The sequence below is a fragment of the Castor canadensis genome, chromosome 7 (genome assembly GCF_047511655.1).
Source record: "Castor canadensis chromosome 7, mCasCan1.hap1v2, whole genome shotgun sequence".
NCBI classification, from domain to species: Eukaryota; Metazoa; Chordata; class Mammalia; order Rodentia; family Castoridae; genus Castor; species Castor canadensis.
Window position 1 is genome coordinate 32,839,125 of NC_133392.1, and position 21,291 is coordinate 32,860,415.

Below are 21,291 nucleotides of genomic sequence, written 5' to 3' on the forward strand. Positions count from 1 at the left end.
GCAAGGATGTGGAGAAAAGTGAACCCTTGCACATTAGCAAGAACGTAATTTAGCACAGCCACTATGGAAATCAGTTGGGAAGTTCCTCAAACAATCAAAAATAGAAGTGTCATGTGACCTAGCGATCCTGCTACCCAAAGGAAAGGATGTCAGATGTCTAAGAGACGTCTGCACTCCTACGTGTGCCACTGCACTGCTCATAAGAGCAAACAACGGAACAAACAAAGTGTCCATCAAATGATAAACGGATAAAGAAAGTGTGAGATAGAGGGATATATATAGCATTCAACCATAAAGAGGGAGGAAATCTTGCCATTAGCAACAACGTGGTGGAACTGGAGATTGTTCTGTTAGTGAACAAGGCAGGCACAGATAGACAAGAACGGCGTGATCTCACTCCCGTGCAGAAGGTAAAACAGTTGATCTCATAAACGCTGAAAGTAGAATAGTGTTTACCAGAGGGTGAGCAACGAGTACCAAGTTAGGGCTGAGTAGGAGAAGTAAGTTCTGGAGTGCAGCTGCAGAGTAGAGTGACTATAGAAAACAATACTGTGCTGTGTACTTCAAAAGAGCTAGAAGAAAGGATTTTGAATGTTTTCAGCACAAAGAAATGATAATGTTTGAGGATTAGGTAATGTTTGCTCTGATTTGAACATTACACAATGTGTACGTATTGAAACATTATCCAGTACTCCATAAATATGTTCAATTTTTATATGCTAATTCAACTAAAATAAATACATGTGTAATATAGATACAAAATATAAATATATTTTTTAATTTTTATTGACACACATGCATATATGTATTTGAAGTGGAAATGCAGGTTACAGAATGTCAAGGAGAACCTTAATTGTGTAGCCATGTGTCTTACCCATGGATAGTAAAAACTTGAAAGGCTGTTTATTAAGTCTTTTTGTTGTTGTTGTTCTGGGGTTTGAACTCGGGACCGCAGGCTTGCTAGGCAGGTATGCTAGGCAGGCATTCTACCACCCAAGCCACTCTGCCAGCCCTGTTCCATTAAACCTTAACAGTGGAGGTTGAAATTAAGAGTGATATTTTTAGTATGATTTCCAATTTTTGATACAATGAATATGCATTACAGGTATCTACTATCGCAGTATCATAAAAAGATTCCCCTAAAAAGACTTGTCATTAAAGGAATCCCAGGCAGAAGAGGACAGTTAGAAGATACTTAGGAGGTTGGGAAAGCTCTTCTGTCTTTGCAATTAAGCCTGGCCCAGGAGAAAAACCTGGCCTGGTTCTTTGATTGTTTATTTGTTTTGAGACATAATCTCCCTATGTAGCTGAGGTTGTCCTTGAGCACAGAGTTCCCTTATTCATCCCTCCTTAAACCCTCAAACTTGTAGAAACCACTAATCTTTTTACTGTCTTCATAGTTTTGCCTTTTCCAGAATGTCAAGTACATATAATATGTAGCCTTTTGAAATTGGCTTCTTTCATTTTATACACACACAAACACATTTTTATTTTGTTGTCATTTTGGTTAAGACAGGTCTTAACAAAGCTGGCCTCAAGCTCCTGATCTTCCTGTCTCAACCTCCAGAGTGCTGGGATTACAAGCGTGAGCAGCAAGGCCCAGAACATATTACATTTTAATAAGAAAGAGTTAAGAAATTAAGAGATATATAATTTATGTGAGCAACCACTATTCCTATTTACCTCTGACAAAAGAAAGAAGAAAAAGAAAGAAAGGAAGAAAGAAAGAAAGAGGGAGGGAGGGAGGGAAGAGAGAGAAAAAGAAAAAGCTCGTACTACTTTTTTGTCCTTCAAGTTACAGTCTCCAGCATCACTGCATTCCTTCCATCGGTTTCACAGCATCTCTAGGAATGCAGAACAGAAGTCATTTTGGTGGTGCTGGGCTCCAAGCAGGTCCAGGCCTTTTGTCTTGTCATGTTCTGCCTCAGTCTCTTCACCTTGCCTGCAGCCTTTGCAAACAATGGCTCAAAAAGAGCATCTGACTATAAAATAAATGAAAACATTCAGGCACTGAGCAGTCTAAACCCACACAGTGAACAATCTAGCAAAGTGCATATCTACATCGTGCTAACAGACTGACCACTAGCCTTACTGGTCTAAACCTGCACGTGGTTAATAAGGACCTTCCTTCTCCTCAAGCCGGTTTGCTTTACTCAGGCACAATTAAAAGGCCATGGTGGGAAAAGGAGCTACCACAGCCCAGTGGTGCTCAGTACCATCTGGGAACTTGTTAGGGACTCAAATTCTTCCACGACCATGTACCTATCCAATCAGAAATGCGGGGAGGGCTGCTGGCAATATCCACCATTCAGCATCCCTCCAGGGGACACAAGGAAATGTAAGAACCACTGCTCTATCAGATTCTGAATTTTTTGAAGGTCAAAGGCTGATGGTGACTTTCAAATAGTCACTTAAATGCAATAAAAGTCATGGTATTTGGAAGTCTTCTATAGCAATTTTTTTCTCTTTTTTGTATTCAAGATGAGAGGCCTTTTTTTTTTTAGTAAGGCTGGTTATTAATATTTCAATTTTAATTTTTTTCTTACAGGCAGCTTCAAAAGATGGTCCATGATATTAAGAACAATGAAGGTGGAATAATGGACAAAATAAAAAAGTAAGTTGGCATCTATTTAAGTAACCAAGTTGTTACCCCAGTGAGGAGTTGCAACCTGTTCAGCATGCCACCCTTTCTTACTAGTGGCTGGAAGTCCTGATGGTTATGGCAGCATTCTGGAAACAAGGCGAGTGAGTGAGGTAGTACTCTGGGAACTTGGATTTTCCTTCTCTCTGCAGAAGAGGTGACCTGTGCCCTCTCAAGATGCCTGGCAGGAAAACCAGCTGGATAACCATCAAATTAAGGTCCACCAGGATACTCCTGGAGAAAATGAAATCAGAACACACAAAACCAAGGCCTAATTCCTTTGGAATACTATATCTGCTGTCCACATTTCGATTTCTGCTTTTTCAATTTTTTGCTTTAAAATAGTGTTTTCAATGAGCACTTGGATAGGGAAAGCTAGAATTCTAATTCTTCCTGTGTACCAAAAAACCTTAAGCTTTTTAAGAAGAAAATAGAAATTAAACGAGGTGTAGTGGTACACACCTGTAATCCCAGCTACTTGGGAGGCTGAGGCAGGAGGATCTTGAGTTAGAGGTCAGCCTGGGCTATATAATGAAATCCTACCTCAGGGGGAAAAAAAAGAATAGAAATTGCCACTCAAAATCTAAGTCAAGAGGAAAGGGGAAATGGTATTAAGTTTTGTTGTTGTTGTTGTTGTTTGCAGTGCTGGGGCTTGAACTCAGGGCCCACACCTTGAGCCACTCCACTAGTCCTTTTTTTGTGAATGGTTTTTCAAGATAGGGTCTCAAGAACTATTTCCCTGGGCTGGCTTCAAACCTCAATCCTCCTGATCTCTGCCTCCTGAGTAGCTAGGATTACAGTCGTAAGCCACTGGTGCCCAGATTATTGTTAAATTTTTAAGTTTGATCTTTAATGGAAGTAACTCAGATTATTTACCATGAAAAAAAATCAAAGAATTCGCAATTGTATGATGATAGGATGTCAAACTTACTTGCCCACTTCCTCATATCCCCATCTCATTCTGTTCTCCAGAAATGTCCTGAGTGAGTTCAGCTATACACTCCATGTGTATGTACACATTTTCATGCACACACGGCAGGGCACACAGATGCGCACATGCATTTTCTTCATAAACGGCAGCATACTCCAAATGCCATTCTATCCACTTACTTTGTTGGTTTTACTTAATGCTATCATGGACATCTTTCTTTATTGGTATATAAAAACAAACCATTTTTTTTAAAACCACTGATTAGTAGTTTACTATAAATGCATTATAATTAAATGAGCTAAGTATATATTGGTGAACATTTTTTCAGAAGAGAAGGTGTGAGATTCAACTGGACCAACATTTTTGGGGGGCATCTATCATATCAATCGCAATTCTCTTTCCACTTTCCTGTCACAAATAATACTTCAATTAATATTTTCTGCAGACTGTGAGTACACCAGTTAGCTAAATTCCTGAAATGAAATTTCTGAATGGAAGGAGTTGTGCCCTTAATTTTTTTATTTCCCTCTTGTAATTTTGTGCTGATAATAGTATATGAAAGTTCATTTCCCTGTGCCTTCAGAACAGAGTTTCTTCATTCTTTTTGATCTTTGCTAAACTTAAAAGTAAGAAATCACTTTCGGTGGTATTTTTAGACCATCAAATGTAAATGAGTCTCAGTGTGTAGTGATCACCACAGCAGTCAGAATGGTCCTCTGCTGTGGGCAGCCAGCATCCAGAGAAGTAGAATTTGTCTTCACTGTCACTGGGACAGGCTTGTGATTATTTTCATTTATTATTTCTGATACACACAGCATCTCATTCTTCATGAAGTCTCTAGTATTCCCAGCAATTTTGGATTAATTGTCCCACAACTGCAGTTTTATAAATATTACTATATGAAGCCTCTTGTATAAAATAGTCCTCTATTCCAAGGTCAGTCATATTTGCAGAAGCTGTGGAGCTCCGAATATTTCTGAGTCTCTAGTTCATACATTCTGGTCATTGTCCCCTAGAGCTCTTTTACTTGACAAAACATATTTCTTCTCTTTCTGCAAATATGGCTGCCATGATCATTACACTGGGCAAAGTCAAGGGCACCTTGGTTCAAAGTGACTTGCAGTTAAGTTCTCACTTGAAGCCAGGCAGCAGGTGCTACCTTGAAAGCAGGAAGTACAGCTGAACACACAGGTTCCTTTATGCAAGGCTGCAACCAAGTTTTCACAGGTCTATAGTTACATGAACAAAGAAGGAAAGAAGGACCGGGTGTTGGGGTTGGTGTGTGGCTGCCAGGTACCAAGCAAAGTTCCAAACACACCTTTTATTCCTGATCTGTGGTCAGAATCTGACAGTCCATTCCTGAGTTTACCCTTTATTCCAAGATGATTTGGCTCTGTGAAAACTGCCTTTCTTTTCTTTCATGAAATGATGGTAATAGTGGATAATTGCCAGCTTGTGTGTTTTGAAATTTTGCTGTTCCATAAGCCGCCCAGACCCAGTTTTGTTTTTGTTTTCTTTCCCTGCAATTACTCAGACAATGTAGACAATCTCTTTCCAGACTTCATCATAGGCTTATTTTGATGACAATTGTTGGCTCATGATGATAATTGGATGAAATAATAGACGTAAGAGCCCATAGTGGAAAAAAATCAGAATTTTTATTCAAATGTAAATATTTTTATTTTTGAAAAATGTACAATTCTGTTTGTAAAGGTTTTCCTGTAGTTTTAAAAATCAAATATGAATTTCTGTGCTGCTTTCTTTTAAAAAAATGAAATGTTGTATACATAATGGTTACCCTATATACTGCTTCTATAAAAGGGTATGTTTTAGTAACTAAAGGCTACTGAATATGAGCTTTATTTGTATGTATTTTAAATTTCATTAAGTAAATCATTCTTAAACATTAGAGGTAATTATTACTAAAAGTAGTAACTATCATAAACTTTAAATCTTGAGATGCTCAGTATTTAGTTATTTGTCATGTTTGTAAATGGTAGAAAATTATTTCAGTTCAACCTGTAAGAGGAGTGCTTACTTATTGCAGCTAACTGTTGTGCTGGGGTTTTTTTTTAGAGCCATTTGTAAACCATTAAAATATAGTTCCACTTCTCTTCCTTCCCATCCACCAATCAACACTGATCTTCCTTAAACCTCTGAATGCAGTGCTTCCAGTATTCTGACCTCACAGAGCTCTTTTACCACTCAATTTCCCTTTGCCAAGTCATAGCCATATCGTGCTCTGTGGAGGGAACCTCTGATTAATGGCTTCACTACATTTATAATACACTAAGTCTTTTGAGGCAATGGATCTAAGGAACCCCTTATTCTATTAGTTGTCTATCTGTTATCTCTATGTCAACTTTTATTAAGGCTCTGGCAATAGTTTTTCTACCCACTGACCATTGGTCTAATGGTTATTATCTACAGGCTAAAAGTCAAAGCACCTCCAAGTGTTCCTCGAAGGGACTATGCTTTAGGTAAGCATATTTCTTAAATTCTTTAACTGACTTTTGACTAATTTAATGTTCCTATTTATTTGTTGGGAAAGGAAATATATTCTACTCATTTGAAAACAAAGATGCCTATTATCCTAGTTTCAAGAATGACCAAATCCATTGAGCAATGGACTCTGTAGTGGTCATGCACTACCTAAATCATTTTATTGATCTATCCATGTGTCCAAACATGGCATATTCCATGTGCCAGCCATGTACAAGGTCGTCAGTAGAAACGCAATGCTAAACAAGCTATAGTGTCCACAAAGAATTTTTTCTGCTACTGGTCAAAATAGCAATAAATCAGATAGTTGAATCCATCTTGCGCATGAATGGAATCTTATCCCACCAAGAAATGTTGATGAGGGCCAAGTCTGGTCCCTGACCTATTCTACCACTTTCTCTAACTCACTAGTCATAGAACCTTTACTGACTGACTCTGCCATCCAGTCAGCAACTTTACACAGGAGGTCAGGGGATTTCTATGCAATTTGGAGCTAAGAAAGAGGGATCCTGCCCTGGGTTTACAACCTCCCTAATCCATAAGTCAAGGAAGCTACTTAGTAAAATGAGAACAAATGCATTCTTTTCTCCAAGTTTTGAAAAAAGAAAACAAAGCAGACTAGACTTATTAAAGTATCTAAATAGGCTTGATGGGAAAATTATGGTGGAGTCTTGGGGTTTACAAGCAACCCCAGCAGTCATACAGTCCAACATGCAATCAGGTTTTTACCCTCCTCCCCATCTCAGCTGTTTCTCCTGAGCTTTGGCGGGTGGGGGGATGGGGGAGGTCCCTGCTCAGCTTCATGGCCAGGGCCAAAGAAATCAGCCCTGAAGCAACTCCTGACCTCAGGGAGTGGCAAAAGACCTTGGGGTCACAGTACATAGTGCTCAGAATCCACTGGACTCCCTGAGACTGGGAGGCCAGTCTGCTGCTCTTCAGAGGCCTCTAAAGACTTGGGCCACCCAAGTCTCCAAAATTAGTCCTTCTTGTTTCCCCTAGACACTGGAATTATGTCCCTTTTCTGACCCTGCCGACAAGTGGCTTCCCCAAGCCCTCTAAGCCAGGAGTAGGTTGACCCTAGTGATATTGACCTTCCCAGGCAGATGATAGAAAGGGCTAACACCTAGTAAAGGGTGACAAAAGAGTCACGGTAGCACCTTCCCTAGTTAGAGTGCAGGACAAAGGAAGGCTGGCCCCTCCAGGGTGCAGATCAGGCTGGTATAAGGCCTGCTGCATTCAGCTGGGACCCACCAGCCCTGCCTTTCTCTCTGAAGAGAAGACACTGCCCAGAGGGACGTCATGGTCCACTGAGCAGTGTGTTAGCCCCAGGCAGCTGGCATGGCTGTGGAAAGGGAAGACAACCAAAACCTGTGAGGTATTCACTCTGTTCTGGGTGCTACTATGCTAAGCACTTTACTGACATACCCCATTTAATCATCCCGTTAGAACCATTATACAGAAATTACTATCTCAGGCTGGGCACGGTGGTGCTCACCTATAATCCCAGTACACAGGCAGCTAAGGCAGGCGGATCGAAAGTTCAAGGTCAGCTGGGGATACATAGTGAGACCCTGTCTCAGAAAAAGAATATGCATTCCAGAGACACTTAATGTGTCCAAAGTACCTGTGGCCTCCAACGGAAAAACCCATACTCCTCCCTTTGTTGCACTTTTCTGGGGCATTTCTTGGTGTTATGAAGCACCAGAGCCCCTATATTAACTGCAGGACATATTTCCCAGTTCCTCAGCTTTCACAGTTCAGCAGCCTCCTGCATCTGTGACTGAGATTAGGCTTGAGACATGGGGGAAGGGACCTCTGAGTTTTCGGGGGTCATTGTGCTGCAGGAGTTTCAGGCTCCAGGCCCAAACACCTGGCTTCATATGCCAGGTCTGGACACTTACTCCAATAGGTCAACTAAAGAGACAAGTAATGGTGAAAGTCAGAGGAAGGGCATGGGCAGGCCTTGGGAAGAGGTAAGAATACATTTCAACCCTTCTTCCCTGCCAAACATTTGCTTTAGGTTTAAACAGAGGAGGAAGAATTGGGAGCAGGGTGAGAGGTATGCATAAACTGTCTCAGTCACAGGTATGTGCTGGTGGTCACAGGTAGTCCTTGCCTCAGGACTGGTCAGGTGGGGCCTGGTTACAAGAAGAGTCATTACCACCTGGTGGGTAGTTAGTCCTGCAGAGGCTCTGCTATTTCTCATCTTGGGGACAGTTTCCCTTGTAAAGATGTTAATTATTGGCTCAGTCCTGTCCTTCTGGATTCAGTCCTTCCATCCTGGAAGATTGCAAAGTGATTGCAGGAGAGAATGGCTCAAAGCACAGGGTACAGATACAAAATGGAGACAGAGGCCAGATGCCAGTGGCTCAGGCCTGTAATCCTAGCTACTCAGGAGACAGAGACCAGGAGGTTTGAGTTTCGAAGCCAGCTGGGCAATGATTCACAAGTCCCCATCTGGAAAAAAAAAAAAAATCGCAAAAAAGTGCTGGAGAAGTGGCTCAAGGTGTAGACCATGAGTTCAAACCCCAGTACCTCAAAAAACAAAGCAAAACAATGATACCACACTTGTCTCCTGCTTTTGTTGATCCATAGGTTCTAGTAAGTTGTCTGTGCTCTTTTGCAAAAACCACTTTTGAGTACCTGCTCCAATTGCAGGACCACCCATCTCCAGTCACTCCACAAGCCCCCGAGGGGTCAGAACTGAGCAAAGCCTCTCTTCCTGTCCCCTTGGGCCCTGATCTCCAGGGACTGTTGTTACATCCCAGGAGGTCCACCTCTCCCCATTGATGTCTTGTAGGGAAGAGATCCAAGGACCTGTAAGAAAATTGAGGTTTCTCAAAAAAGCAAAAAATATAACTACCATGTGATCCAGCAATCCCACTACTGGCTATAAATCCAACGGGAATGAAACCAGTATTTCAAAGAGACATCTGCACACCCATGTTTATTGCAGCACTAGTTATAAAAGCCAAGAACCAGAAACCACCTAAGTGTCCATCAAAGGATGAATGGGTAAAGAAAATGGAGTAATATACACAATGGGACACTATTCAGCCATAAAAAGGGATGAAGTGTCTGGATGTGTGGCTCAAGTAGTAGAGCAGACTGCCTAGCAAGTGCAAGACCCTGAATTCAAAACCTAGTACTGCCAAAACCTGCAGGGACGGGGAGAATGAAGTCCTGTCATTGGTAACAAGATGGGTGGAACTGGAGGTCACTATGTTACATGAATAAGTCAGGCACAGAAAGACAAATAGTGCACAACCTCACTCCTTGTGGACTCTGTAAAAGCTGATCTCACAGAAGTTGGGAGCAGAATGGTTGTTACCAGATGCTGGGGAGAGCATGGGTGGGAAAGGTTGAGGAAAGAATACTGAGTTACTAGAAGCAAGTGAGATAGACGCAAGATGTTCTGGGTAGTATTGCACACAGTTGGCAATAATAGTGTACTGTACATTTCCAAAAGGCAAGAAGAGAGGATTCCTTCATACATCATGAAGAAATGATAAATGATTGAGGAGATAGATATATTTAACCTGATTTAAATATTATACAATGTATACATGTATTGAAAGATCACATTACTCTATTAACATGTATAATGTCTATGTTTTTATGTATCTACAAAAAGTAGATTTTAAAAGAAAAAAAATTCATACCCCCCTTCCCCCGCAAAAAAAATCTGGCACACATCCATATTACCAACTCTCAGAAGGCAGAGACAGAGGATCACAAGTTTAAGGGCCAGTCTGGGCTGCATAGTGAGACACTGTGTCACACACAGGAAACATGTTTACATGTTAAAGTGAAAGAAAAAGAAAGGAGAAGGAAAGTGAAGGGTAGAAAAGAATAAAATATTCCAGGGCAAAAGAAGACTTGGACAGAGACTTGGTGAATGTCTATCACAGAAGCACTGGGAATGCATAGTCACCCTTTGTCCAACAAAGAAGTGAGACATAACACTGCTCTGCTCTGCCCTGGGGTCCTGAGTGGTGCCAGAATTTGTTTAATTTTCTATGTTCCTGTTTATACTCTATCATGATGGAACAACAAAACTAATTGCTGTTTTCACATGGAACTAAGAAAAGAGGACTATAACCGCATTCAAAGTATTTTTAAAGCTTGGAAAGTCCTGAAAGAGGATCTAATCCAAGCTTCTCATTTTGGGGATAACTAGAGATCAGAGAGACAAAGTGACTACACAATGTCACACAGCAAGGTGATGGTTGAGCCAGGAGGATGGGCCCCATTATGGTTGTAGTAGTCTGAGTAGTCAAAGACACTAGTCCAGAAGATTCTAAGTCCTTGTGTCAGAAACAGAGAACTAGACAGAGTAACAAGTTGCAAAACAGTAGCAAAACTTTATTGAAAAAAAAGTGAGGAAAGGGAAAGAGGAAGCACTGCAAGAGAAAAGTGGTGGGCTCCTGCCAGATCATGGAAGCATTGATCTGTTTGTTTAAAGATCAAGTTATAAGTTGTGATGAAGGGAAAAATGTGGGCAGCCCTGAGGGAGGGGCTAGGGTGGCTGGCAGGTTTAATTAACACAGCCTGATCACAGAAGTGGGGTATTCTCCACTTGTGCTTATGCTAATTTCCAGGCCTTTAATTGGATACGACCAATATTCATAAGGTCTTAAGTAGAGGACTTTGCCTGAGAGGTCAAATCTGGGGCAGACTCCCTCTTACCAGACAAGCCTGGCTCAGAGGCGCCCCTTTGAACACTTATCTTGCAAAGATATTTACCACTGTCCGGGTATTTACAATTTAGAAGAGATTTATTGCTTTAGACATGGCTCAGGGTGGTGCTGAGGGAGTAATAAAAAGTCTAGCATGGAGATACCTGTTTGCTTACGAGAAGTTCCATGGTGGGTTACTTTTCTGTTACTAGGCTGCCTCATGACTGCATGTCACCCCTCTGTTAACAACCCTGTGAAGGGCTGAATAAGCACACAAACAAAGGGAGTTCTTAAGGTGTTAAGTTATAGACTCAGAACCCCTCTCCCAGCCCCCATGATAAAACATCCCTCTTCATTCTCAGGGTTGCTCTGTGGGATTGGCCATCCACTACCCCTTTTTGTCTTTTGCCTGCACCTATCCCTGGCCCACCTTCTTTCCTTCCTTATGGTCATGCTGCGCAATTCCCACTAGCTCCCTGACACCCACCACCAGCTCTGTGAGGGGGATAAAATGTTCAGGGCCTGGTGGCCTAGAGTAGGATCCAGCTGAGGACCACACTGAGGCTGAGACACCATCAGCATCAATCCCAGGTCTCTGGCACTCCTGATCACCAGGAACCAAGAGGTGGACTCACACCCGGGCCTTCACCATGTGCTCCAGCCGTCACCACAGATCCCTTTACTGTCCTTCTAGCCATCCCATTCCCAGAGCCCTCAGTATGGTCAGCCTCCAGCTCTTCAAATGCCAGGCTCATTTCTAGCTTGTCACCAGAACCTGTGGCGTTTGCTGTGGCTGAAACCCCCTTGGTTTACAGCGCACACATCTAGCTGCTTTATCTCCTGGCATTCCTTCCTGTCCCCTCCAGCAGAGCTCCTTAGTTCTGGGCACAAGTCCCTCCTTAGGGAGATGCCTGCCTGACTACCAGTCAAGCCCTCCTTCTAGGACTGACACACAAGCCCCTGTCCTAGTTGATGGAGAGAGACATCTTCCTTCAAATCCTGCCTGTCCACTAAAGTCCCTCCGCAGTCCTGCCCCTGGCACACAGACTGGTGCAGTCTCTCAGCTCACAGGGAGCACAGCCTTCCCTGAACTTTCCCAGCACTGGTAATGACCCCAAGTAATGGGCCATATTGGGGAATTTTATCTACTTCTGAAATGCCCAGACATGCTTCTGGTCTCTAAGTCTTTGATTCCCATTGTGCAGTATGGTTTGGTGTGAAGACTTTGGACGTTGGCCTAAATTGGAATCCTGGCTTTGCCCTCTAAGCACTGTGGGAACTTGGAACAGTTTTACAGCTTCCCTGAGCCTCTGATTCCTGATCTGGAGATAAGAATACCTCTCCCCGTTGTCCTTTGGAGGATTGCAGAGAATGCAAATTACTGTAATCACTCATATGCAGAGTCAACTCTGTGCAGATATTCTTACAATGCTTTACAGGAATTCTTTCTTTTCATTCTTTCGACATCCTGGGAAAGACCCTTAACAATGTCCGTTTTGGTGATGAGGAAACTGAGGCCCAGAGGTTAAACAACATGTGCAAGACCACGCTGGTGGCAAAGGGAGGAACCAGGGTTCTGAGGCAGGCACTCTGATCTGAGGACCCAAGCTTGACCCCCTGTATGTTTTGGCCTGGAGCAGTCTTGGTCATTCTCAAGTGTGTCATGTGCTGTGCCCCAGGCCAAGGGGGCTACATGGATCTCAATTCCGGGACTCACAAGAAGAGGAGTCTCTCTGTTGTGTGCCATGGGACTATGACATAAACCCAAACCAGGTAGAGTAGCGTATAGGAGGGGCTTTACCTGGCAGGCAGCCTCACCAGTATCTCAGCTTCCTGATAGGGGCTATGCAATTGCACACACAAAAAAATGAAACCACCTGGCCCATAGTAAACTTGAATTATCCTCCCTAGAATTTTGCCCATTATACTAGAGGCTTTTTTAGACCCATTTGTTTATGGTATCCATACTGTGTGATTGCCATTGGAATAAATCAATATAAATGGTGCTTTGAGGGCTTACTGCGACATTTGCAAAGCTCAAGACAACAACAAATTAATAAAGTATTTATTGCTTGCCAGGTTTTGCTAAGCACTTCACATGTATAGTACTTGATTCTCATTAAAATACGAGGCAGTCACTATTTTTAATCCTTGATTTACAGGTGAGGAAATTGACCCCTGAGTGATACTAAATCATTGATCCAAGCTCAAACAGCTCATACAAAGCAGAGACAGGATCTGAACCAGACAGCCTGGTTCTAAAACCACCACCCAACTATTTCAGGAGGTTCCCTGACATACTGAGAAAAAGCCACGACTTTGGGTCTAGTACTGTGGACTGCCACACTTTTCAGTCTGGGTGATTGCAAGGTTGTAACCTTATAAGGTACGATGCTGTGAATTGCCCTTGGACCAGGAGATGAGTGCAGCTGGGGATGAGTGGGGCACCATCAAATGGCCTCTATCACATGGCGCTTTTTTCTTTTTCCTGCCCCCATGTACCACAATGTCTGGATTGGATCATTCTCATTTTCAGCTACAGGAGTCAACTTAGGGAGCTTGGCCTCCAATCCAAGTCCCCTACTTGCTAGCTATGTAGCCCCAGGTAGGTTTTGCAACCCAACCTCTTTTAGGCCCAGTCTTCTCAACTATAAAAACAGAGTTAATAATAACACATATATAGTGCTATTGTAAGAATAACACTTAGTCTAACTTCCAGCTAGAATGGAATTCATTACTAATATACTCATTTTCATTCATTATTTTTTTTTTGTTTTTGTTTTTGTTTTTCATTTTTCTTTTATTATTCATATGTGCATACAAGGCTTGGTTCATTTCTCCCCCCTGCCCCCACCCCCTCCCTTACCACCCACTCCGCCCCCCTCCTCTCCCCCCCCCTCAATATTTGTTAGTACATGGAACGCAAGTGCAAAATACCACCCAAACTTAAAGATAAATTGAGTAAGCCTTTTCAGTCCAGAGAGACAAAAACAACTTAATCATAGCACAGGTCAGAATGAAGTGCACAGAATAAGGCACCAGCAGCTTATAAGAGGTCCAGAGGTAAGGGTAAAGCATTATGACAAGAGGTTCTGGGATGCCTTTATGGAGGAGAAAGGATAGGGATCTCCAAGGAAGAAGGCAGTGGGTTGGGGACCAGCATAGGCAGATCAGAGTGCTACCTGAAGTGCACAGTTGCAGAAAGTTGCGGGGGGCAGGGAAGGCTACAGCGAGAGAAGTCAATGAGGGGAAGGGAATGGAGGCATTCTAAAATGTGGACATAAAACCTCAATTTTATTCCATAGGGAGTCACTGATGATTCTTGAGGAGGGGAACATGATCTAACCTTTGTTTTAAGAAAATAACTAGATGAAATGGAGGTGTGGCTCAAGTAGCAGAGTGCCTGCTGTGAAGTCCTGAGTTCAAACCCCAGTTCCACTAAAAAAAAAATATTCAAGAAAATAACTAGAAACAGTAGACAGCCTCTCTGTAGGTGAGTTGAGGAGAAAGAGAATGAAGACAAGAAAACTAGTTAGATAGCTACTACAACCACTTTCTCCAAATGACTGATTGTGGAGTCAACCTGATTCACTGAGAAAAGGCTGAGCAAGTCCAGTTTCCCAAGGCAGGGCAGTGGATTTCAGAAGGACATTGTCTAAAGTATCCTATAGAAATGGCTAAAACAAAATGTCTTCCCATCTGAAGCACTGATCTTCAATTATCCCCAAACGTAAGGGACTAGATACTTCTTTCCCCACGTTACTAGGCAACCATGTTGGGAAGAGGATTTATTCTTCTGATTTTCATGGAAAACCCCAATGATCGCAATACACTATAATTTACTATCAGTCAACTCAAAGAGCAATCTGTTAAGAATTATTTTCTGTTTATGGCAAGATTTGACTCAGACTTAGGTAGTAGACTGAGGCTCCTTCTTACACTGTCACCATGTTTTCCCAAGAGAGGGACAGCATTCTACTGCCACTGCTTAAAATGTTGCTACTCTGATGCTGAGGTCACAGTTCATTTCCACAGTCCCTTGTTTGGGATTTCTTGGGCACACCACTTACCTGCTCTGGGCCTCAGTCTCCTGACAAGGATTTTGAGAAGACTAAATGGGTATAAGGCTGTGATAATATTCCTGGGATACTGTACAACACTGGACATATTTTTTTGAACAAAAACAAGCAAAAGATCAAATTTAGAACCAGAGAGAATCACAGATGTTATCCCCTCATTTTACAGATCTGGAAAGAGACCCTGAGATGCTAGGTGTTCTACCACAATCTCCAACTAGTTGGGATGAGAATTTAGGTCTGTGTAGCTCTGTCCAGTGCTCTTCCTTCTGATCCACACACTGATTCAAAGAAAGCTGTAGAAGCTACATGGTATGGATTGCCTTCATCCCTTGACAAATGCGGACAATGGGTCAGAAGGCATCATTGTTCTACCCCAGTGGTTCTTCTCTTAATACTTTAAGGATTGATTTTGTTTTTAAGGAGTCAAAGGTGAATTAGCATATGGTCATTCTGTAATAAATGTTCAAGGCCAAGGAAGTGGCACTAGCAAGCCCGAAAGAAGGGAAGGCAGGTGTGGGTGTTTGTGGACAGGTTGGAGCTGGGCAACTGAGATTCTTGCTCATACGTCTCTGTCCCTCTTGCCATTTCAGACAGCCCTGCTGATGAAGGAGAGCAGTGGTCCGATGACTTTGTAAGTATTTGCTGCTGGGACCAGGAGGGTACTAGGACCCAGTGGGAGGCCTTTTAAAACACCTGTTTCTGAACTACATGCTGGTGGTCAGCTGTACATCATAAGGGGAGAGGCAAGGGAAGGGCTGGAAATGTCACCTCCACATAAGGCAGCAGAAATCCCATAATGGCTAGCTGAGCCGGCACTGGCTCCATGAAAGGCAAAGAACATTCCAGACATTACCTCACGTGAGTCTCACCACTGCCCTATGAGGTAGCCACTCACATCCCATTTTCAGTGCTAGTAGTCACCTGTGCTCACCAGCACAGCTAAGACAGATGCTAAAATTTTAAAATGCGTCCATATCAGTTGGAAAATGTTTCTGCCATAAACTTCCGGCACACCGTCACTTCCTGACCCCTGCCCTGGAGTCTCAGACCAGCCAGCTTTAGAGTTAATGCCAGGCCCAGCAGGGTGCCTCTAGATCTATTGCATGGAAAGTTTCCAAATCCAAACCCAGAAGAACACTAGCAGAGCTCTGGAGGTTTTAGAGAGAGAGAGAGGGACCCAGCCATGATGACATCGCAGGTGGTGTACGAGAATGAGCTCTCAGCCTCCTCAAGACAGTTCTGCAATCCACAGGACCCCTGTGGCCACTTTTCTCTTATAAGGACAAGCCATCCTAAAATATTTTTCTTCCCAGTAATTGTTCCTCGGTTATATCAAGCCCATTCAAGATGTTAGCTTGCTCCAATCTTTGGTCTAATCAGAAAGGGATCCAAGAAAGCCACCACACACCCACTTAGAGACAAGGAAAATGAAGCCAAGACAATTAAAATAAGACTTTGTCAGAACTCAGGCTACAGACCTCCAGTATTGAGCAACTCCTTCAACTGTAGGAAAAGAAAAACGAGGGCAAAGGTGACCTCTTTGCAGGTCTCTTGGGCATGGAGTTCCTCCCAAAGCCCAGCAGCTGCTGATCTCCCAGAAGCGCTGAAGCTGCGCCCCCTGCTGGCTGCAGTTTGGCATTACCTCTTTCACAAAGGAAGGAAACTGGGTGGTCCACAACCAGTGGAGCTGTGGAGCTACCTAGCTGGATAAATAAAGCACACGGTGGGGACTGAGAAAACACACAATAAACTCATCCTGAAGAGAAGAGAATAGTTTGCCCCAAAGTCAGAGAACCAAAATTAAGATATGGGCAATCACAAGGATTGAGTAAACAGCCACTCCATTATTTTTACTTCAGTAGATCTCCAGAATGAAAGGCAGGCCTGATCTTGGCCTGATCCTCAAGCTGCCAGGACTGCCTAGTGAACTCCTGTTATAAAATTGCAAGTGAGAGGAGACAGACCAAAAAGCAGATGTTCCATGAATTCACTGGAAAAGCACGTGTGGGTCGTGTATTGTGGGAGGTAGTGTGTGGACACGGTGCATACAGAAGTCAGGATCCCTTAAGTCTTGAGTCAGATTTTTCCTCCATATTAATGTATGCATAAATGATACACATAAACTCTATCTGAACGGTGCACGCAAGAAGTTGTAACACCTATCTGGGGAGGGGTTGAGAGGCCAGGAAGACTTCACCACTTCACTGTTTAAACTTCAGACCATGCCAACATGTTTTAATAAAATGTGGACTTAAATAAAGTTTTGTATTTACAAAAAGAAAAGAAAAGAAATGGACTCTAAGTACATTTCAAGTCTAATCCCCCTACACACACACACGCCCAGAGAGAGAGAGAGAGAGAGAGAGAGAGAGCGCTTAGAAACAAAACCATCCTCTCCTTGGGCATCTTCTCCCCTTTTCCCATTAAACCAACTTTTTCCTCAGACTTCAGCGTTTGTGAGAAATAAAACCAACTGTTTATTCTATCTATTGGGTCCTTTTCCTGACTTTTAAAAGTACATTGTATTGTCATCTACTGTGCTTTATTCACATGCAGTTTCAGTCACCCTTAGGGTTAAAGAGCTCACATGTTCCACAGGTCACTGTGGTTGTCAACACGATCAACTTTGGAGGTAAGACTCTACCTCTGGTTCAAGCTGTCACTAGTACCTAACCTTGCAAGCTCAGCCTTTCTCAGCTGTGACTTCCCTGTCACTACACTGGTGAATAGCTCCGATCGCCTAAGGAAAGAATTGTCTGCAGATTAAGCAGCCCAGACAGAGACACTGAGTGTGGTGTCTGCATTTGCAGGACAGTGACTATGAAAATCCAGATGAGCACTCAGACTCAGAGATGTATGTGATGCCTGCTGAGGAGAACGGTGACGATAGCTACGAGCCACCACCGGCCGAGCAGGAGATGAGGACAGTCCACCCAGCCCTGCCCTTCGCCAGGGGCGAGTATATAGGTGAGGTCACCCCCCCTTTCTAAAACACAGGGAGGGACAATGGCTGTTGCCTGAGAGCCCTCTGCCTGCTTTCAGGCTCACCTCCAAGCAGGTTATCCAGGTGCTCCCAGATAATGGATCCCGGTTGGTATGGCTTTCCCATCCCAGGCAGAAAGGCATCTTTCCTAAATCGGGGATATTGAAAACAGGGAGGAATAAATAATTAAAAATTAATAAAAATAACTAATGAATGCCAAATAAACAAAGCCTATTCTGGTGGCTGCCCTCCCCCCTCCTCTGCCTCTACAGTCCTATGGAAAGCCAATCCTGAGATTAGTCCTCACTTCTGTTAGGACTTTCTATGCATAAGATCCTGGAATTTCTCCTAGAAGTCCACACAGAACAAGGGTGACCCTTCAAAGATCTGAATGTTTGCTAAGCCCCTCTTCCCTTCTCTGCTGCCAGACAGCCTCATCGCCATGGAGTCTGGACTGTGGATATTTACCTGGGGGCGGGGTATGGTAAGCTCTAGGCCTGGAATTAGCCTCACAGATAAAACAGACACAGCTCAGGTCTGACCTTGAGAGCTGACTATGCCTTTTATTGTCCATCAAGAAGAAAGTCATGTTCTGGCATTGGCAGGTGACCAGGTGCTTCGAGGGTGAGGAGAGCAACATAGACATGGCGGTCACTGCAATGCTTGCATTCGTATAAAGTGTTCCTACCTGTCCATCCTCACTGATGTCTACTGCCTTTTTAGGGTACCAGGTGCCTTGTTCCACAATTAATCTGTTGAATACCTACTATGTGCCAAATCTATAGTAAGCACAGCAGCAAGCAAAGTGACATACTCCTAGACTTTAAGAGTTTACAGTTAGTGCTTTACAGCTGTGGCCTACTTAACCCTCTTGATAATCTTGTGAAAGGATTCATCTCCACTTTACAGAGGAAAGAGGAGAGACTCAGAGTGAGCAAATTGGGCCAAGGTTCTGTAAGGGTGGAGTTGGGATCTGAGCTGGGCCTCTCAGCTTTCAAAGTCATTGCACTCTACCACTGTGCTCCATGCACTGCCCACTGGATTTGGTAAATGACCTTATTCAGTCATTGCAACAGCCCTGGGAGGGAAGGGGCTGTGTTAGGACCATTTTGACAACCAGAAAACCACAATTCAGGGTTAAAGTGGCTCATTCCAGGGCATACTCTTCAAAGCATGATCTCCATGTTTTGCTACTTCTTATGGGCTTAAATATTGCATTGAGAAATCTAAGCTAGTGTTGGGCACAGTAGCTCATGTCTATAATCCTAGTTATTCTGTTTTTGGCAAGACTTAATCTCAACCAATAGCTGGGCATGGTGATGTCATCCCAGCTTTCAGAGAAGCACAAATAGGAGGGTCGTAGTCCATATCTACCCAGGCATAAAGCGAAATGCTGTCTCAAAAATAAGCAGCATAGAAAGAGCTGGCATAGTCGCTCAAGTGGTAGAGCATGAAGCCCTGAGTTAACCCCAGTTACTACCAAAAAAAAGAAGATAGAAAGACAGAAGGAAGGAAGAAAGGGAGGGAGGGAGGGAGAGAGGGAGGGAAAAAGAAAGAGAGAAAGAAAGAAATCTAAGCTGGCCATGCTGGTGCATGCCCATAATTCCAGTTACTCAGGAGGTAGAGGCAGGAGGATCAGCAGTTCAAGACCAGCCTGGGCAAATATAGCAAGATTCTATCTCAAAACAAAATAAATACAAAAGGACTGAGGGTATAGCTCAAGTGGTAGTGTGAGGCCCTGGGTTAAATCCCAATACCACAAATAAAGTAAAGTAAAATAAAATAAAATAAATAAAAGCAAACTTTAAGAACTGCAAATAAGCCAGGTGCTAGTGGCTCATGCCTGTACTCCTAGCTACTGAGGAGGCAGAGATCAGGAGGATCATAGTTCGAAGCCACCTGGGGCATATAGTTCCGTGAGACCCTATCTCAAAAAACCTTTCACAAAAATAGGAGTGGTGGAGTGGCTCAAGGTGAAGGCCCTGAGTTCAAGCCCCAGTACTGGAAAAAAAAAATGACAGTTATGGGAAAAGCAAAGCAGATGATTTAGTGAACACAGAAAATGTAAAGTTAACCACACTTCTTGGCCAAGGAAGAAGTAAGGGCTGAGGGCAGGAGCAGGCACCAGAAGGAGAACCTAGTATCAGGGGAGCGACAGCCAAGGGTGGTTTGCGGGACTATCACAGAAGGAAGCAGCAGGAAGCCCATGATGCAGTACAGGCCACTGTAAGGAACTATCCTGTCCCCAAGATGCATGTCCTATGTCAAGCATTTCCTAAAATGTAAATCAAAGTATCAACATCAGCTGGGCAGACTGGAGGTGTGAAGCCCCCATCACACGGCACAGTAACATTAGCTCCACCTCTAAGGCAGTTGTACCACCCCTACTTCTTTCTATAACTAGAGCTCTCTAAGGTGGATATCATGATCCTCAGTTTTAAAATGAGGAAATGAGTCCTAGAGATGTTGCATAACTATCCCAATCAGAAACAGTTAGTGAATGACAGCAGGGGACAGAACCCAAATGCACATGGGTTCAAACCTTGAACTCCTTCCCTAACACCTGCTGGGAAGGGTGGTTCTGGACCAAGCTTCTCACAGCTTCTCCTTGGATGGAGGGAAGCCTTTGAGAGAAGGAATTTGTAGCTTGACCACCCTCATACACCTTGGAATAACCTGGGCAACTTTATAAACCCACAACACTAGACCCCACCCCAGAAGTTCAAACATAGTAAGGTTGGGCTGGGGCCCAGACCTGGGTATTTAAAAAATTCAACGGAGGGTTCTAATGTGTAAAGAGGATTGAGAATCACACACCCTTAGATGCCTCATACTTCTTCTATCCACTGTGTTCAGCTGTGTTGGGCTGTCCCAAACTGGGCTTCCATCCCCTAGAAGGAAGCTTCTGGTGATATCCTTCTGTAAGTCAATGGACAGTTGAAGTTTTTTGCTTAACATTTCCCTTTGCTCCTTTAAGGAATGCACTACTGATTATTTGTAGCTACATAGATGCAAGGGGCTTTATAATTTTTAAATCTCCATGGTTTCCACCCAAGGAATGATCCAGATCCTCTTCAGTGTTATGTTTTTTGTTTGTTCAAGACAATCGATCAAGCCAGAGGCACTGTCCACCCTTCAGCAAGACACTTCCCAGCAAGCCCAGCTGGCCTTCAGGCAAAGCCAGGCTTGCCTCCACACTGCCGGCCCCCACCTCTCTGCAGAAGCCTCAAGTCCCACCCAAACCCAGAGACCTCCTTGAGGATGAGGTAAGGTGCACCTGGCCTGATAGGGCTGGAGGCGTGGCTCAAGTAGTAAAGCACCTACCTAGCAAGTACAAGGCCCTGAGTTCAAACCCCAGCACTGCCAAAAAAATCCAAAAGCAAAAAACTCCGCAAAGTTTGTCTAAGTGTTACTTGGCCTAGAGGCTTCCCAGCATACAGAGGGGAAGGAGGGAGGTGGTCAGGAAAGACAGCCTG

At 43.5% G+C, this 21,291-nt stretch overlaps 1 protein-coding gene across 1 annotated transcript in view; it reads left to right on the plus strand.

Moving 5' to 3' along the window:
* Window positions 1–21,291, plus strand: part of Blnk (B cell linker) — an 86,386-nt gene that overhangs the window by 21,088 nt on the left and 44,007 nt on the right. The window contains 7 exon segments of the mRNA XM_020175051.2: window positions 2,549–2,614; window positions 6,003–6,052; window positions 15,423–15,463; window positions 17,643–17,799; window positions 20,918–20,937; window positions 20,939–20,999; window positions 21,002–21,081. Of these exon segments, the coding sequence (XP_020030640.2) occupies window positions 2,549–2,614; window positions 6,003–6,052; window positions 15,423–15,463; window positions 17,643–17,799; window positions 20,918–20,937; window positions 20,939–20,999; window positions 21,002–21,081 (475 nt within the window).